Here is a 2,618-nt window from a genome sequence, read left to right as displayed (position 1 = left end):
AGAGGCATTAGAAGAAGAACCACAGCAGCCTGATCCAAAACCAAAGAAGCCAAAGTCCATAAGTGAAAGGGTTGCTGAAATAGCTGCGCCACGACGTGGCACTTGTCTGGCCACGTCGTGGCCCCTATCTGAACAAAAAGTGTCTAATCTCATTCCAATGTATCAACCGCCTTTGCCATTTCCATCCAGAGCTAACCTTAGTCCACTTGAAAGAGAGCATCTGGAGTTTGTGAAGCACGTGAAGGGAATCCCGATTAATACCCCCTTTATCGAGTCTTTATCCAAAATTCCTGAGTATCAAAGATTACTACAAGCCTTGATAGACACTCGTAACCAATTAAAGAAGTAGTCTAAGGTGATTCTAGGTGAGCAAAGCTCAAAAGTTGTGTTAGGAGAGATACCAGAGAAGATGGGGGATCCTGGACGCCTCACTCTTCCGTGTGAATTTGGTAACAAAATGAAGGTTAATGCTTTATCCGATTCTGGGGCTAGCATTAATTTGATGCCTTATTCATTTTACCAGAAGTTAGAAATTTCAAAAGATGAAGGCTACAAGAATGACTATTCACATGGCGAACCGTTTAGTGACACAACCCCGGGGCACCGTGGAGGATATTTTAGTAAAAATTGGAAAATTTATTTTTCCAATAGATTTTGTAGTATTGGATATGAAGGAAGACCCTGATGTTCCAATTATCCTTGGTCGTCCATTGCTTAACATTGTTGGAGCTCTTGTTGATATTCGAGAGTCTAAGCTCACCTTGAGGGTTGGAGATGAAAAAGAAGTTTTTGGGATAGAAGATGGATTCCAAAGGAATCATGTTAAAGAAGAGGTGTTCACAATCAATGAAGATAATGAACTAGAATAACTGGAAAAGATTATGGAAGAAGAGATCAAGGCAGTTCATCAAGTCAAAAGAACAAAACCAAGAGCATATGTTCCATATTTGGTTGAAGTCATTGCTTACAAGAGTCCACCTTCCCGGGTAAGCAAGGCAGATGAGATGACAAGTGATGAAGAAGAGGTTCCTTCAAGGGTGACAAATCCATTAGTGAAAGAGGAGAAGGATGCTATGGAGTGCAGGGAGGAAACTAAAGGGACCAAACGCAAGCTTGATGAAGAAGAGGTCAAAGCTAAAAAGGAGAATTCAAAGAAGGCGTACAAAAGAAGAGTCCAAGCTTACAAGAGGCGTTTCAAGGAACAAAAGGTCCAGCTAGGGATGGACTCTTCAGAAGATTCAATGTAGGAGGCACAAAGTCCAGCTCAAGACTCCAAGAAAAAGAAGCGCTTCTCGGGAGGCAACCCGAGCTTGGTTTGCATTTTCTTTTCTTTTAATTTTTGAGTTTTAATTAGGAAAGATATCAACTCATCGTCTAATAATTGATACTTAGTGAGAATTAGCTGTGGGGAGCTTTAATTAATAAATAAAATACAAAGTAGTTAATTAAAAATTTGTTATTTAACTCATTTTTTTAGATCAAACGTAATCCACGTCGTGGCTTGTCAATGCCATGTCGTGGTTAAAGAGCAATTACGAGGATAAGATGAAAAAAAATTACAGATTATAATCTTTCACAGGGCCACGATGTGGCCTTTAAAAAATCATCGGGGGGGGGGACCATTTACTAAACCCTTTGACCGCACATTCCCTATTTGCTTGCTGCCTCACGAACGGAAACAAGGTCCCCACAACCGATTTCTTAATTTGTCTTCCAAATCCTTCGCATTTTCTTGTCTTCTAACTCCATTTGGTATGTATTCTATCCATTAATTGTAGTTATTACTTACAATTTTTACATTTTCATGGTTAGGGTTTATGTGAATAATGAGATTCACGAAATTGGCTGAAATTAGTTGTTGATTTTAGGTTGCATGTCCTTTGAATAGCAATAGGAACAAACCCTAAGTATTGTTTTTGGTTAAAATCGTATATAGAGTGACCGATCCAGACCCACATCCCGATTGCGGTCCACGATGTGGCGTGCTTGGCCACGTCGTGACTTCTGGGCAAACAGGTTAATTTTTTTTAATGCTTTGGGTGTTTGCTGCTTTGGTTTAATTTTATCTGTAGAAATGGGACCTCGAAGGGATGTTCCACAGGAGGAAAATCCGATTGATGTGGCGAGTATTCATCCGTTATATCGGTTTCCACAAAACATTCCCCGACCATTATTGACTACATATGAAAATCGGTTGGGATGGTTGTACAACAGGGAATTTGCGATAGCTCCGATTGTCGATTGGGGATGGCTCGGTGGTGTTGGAATGGTTGCTGAGCTAGAACGATATTGGACAAAAACATACGAAGGGGATCATTTTTCTTTCACTTGTCACGGGTGGAGGAATTTGTTCGCGATTCAATAACCCGTGTACCGGGAGTTATCGGTGGAGTTTTTCTCTACCGTATGCTTCGAGCAATGCACCATTGACTTTACTTACAACCGGGCACTTGTGTTCCGGTTGGGCGGTGTTTATAGGGAGTGTAGTCTTCGGGAGTTTGCTTGGCGAATGGGACATTATATTTCATACCCTTTCTACATGAGTGTGTTCGGGATTTTAATCCCGGTATTATGGATGTCCAGTTCTGGCAGAGTATTTCCAACCATGAGTATAATAC

At 40.8% G+C, this 2,618-nt stretch overlaps 1 protein-coding gene across 1 annotated transcript; it reads left to right on the top strand.

The window, feature by feature from the left end:
- Positions 1-409: 409 nt before the first annotated feature.
- LOC145010590 (uncharacterized) lies at positions 410-869 on the top strand. The gene is made up of 2 exons (XM_078969113.1): positions 410-584; positions 652-869. The coding sequence occupies exons 1-2, from the start codon at positions 410-412 to the stop codon at positions 867-869; spliced, it is 393 nt and encodes a 130-aa protein (XP_078825239.1).
- The last annotated feature ends 1,749 nt before the right edge of the window (positions 870-2,618 follow it).

This window comes from Lactuca saligna, chromosome 8 (genome assembly GCF_052625555.1).
Source record: "Lactuca saligna cultivar CGN05327 chromosome 8, ASM5262555v1, whole genome shotgun sequence".
NCBI lineage: Eukaryota > Viridiplantae > Streptophyta > Magnoliopsida > Asterales > Asteraceae > Lactuca > Lactuca saligna.
The sequence above is the reverse complement of the archived record's forward strand: the minus strand, read 5'-3'. Positions and strand labels throughout refer to the sequence as shown.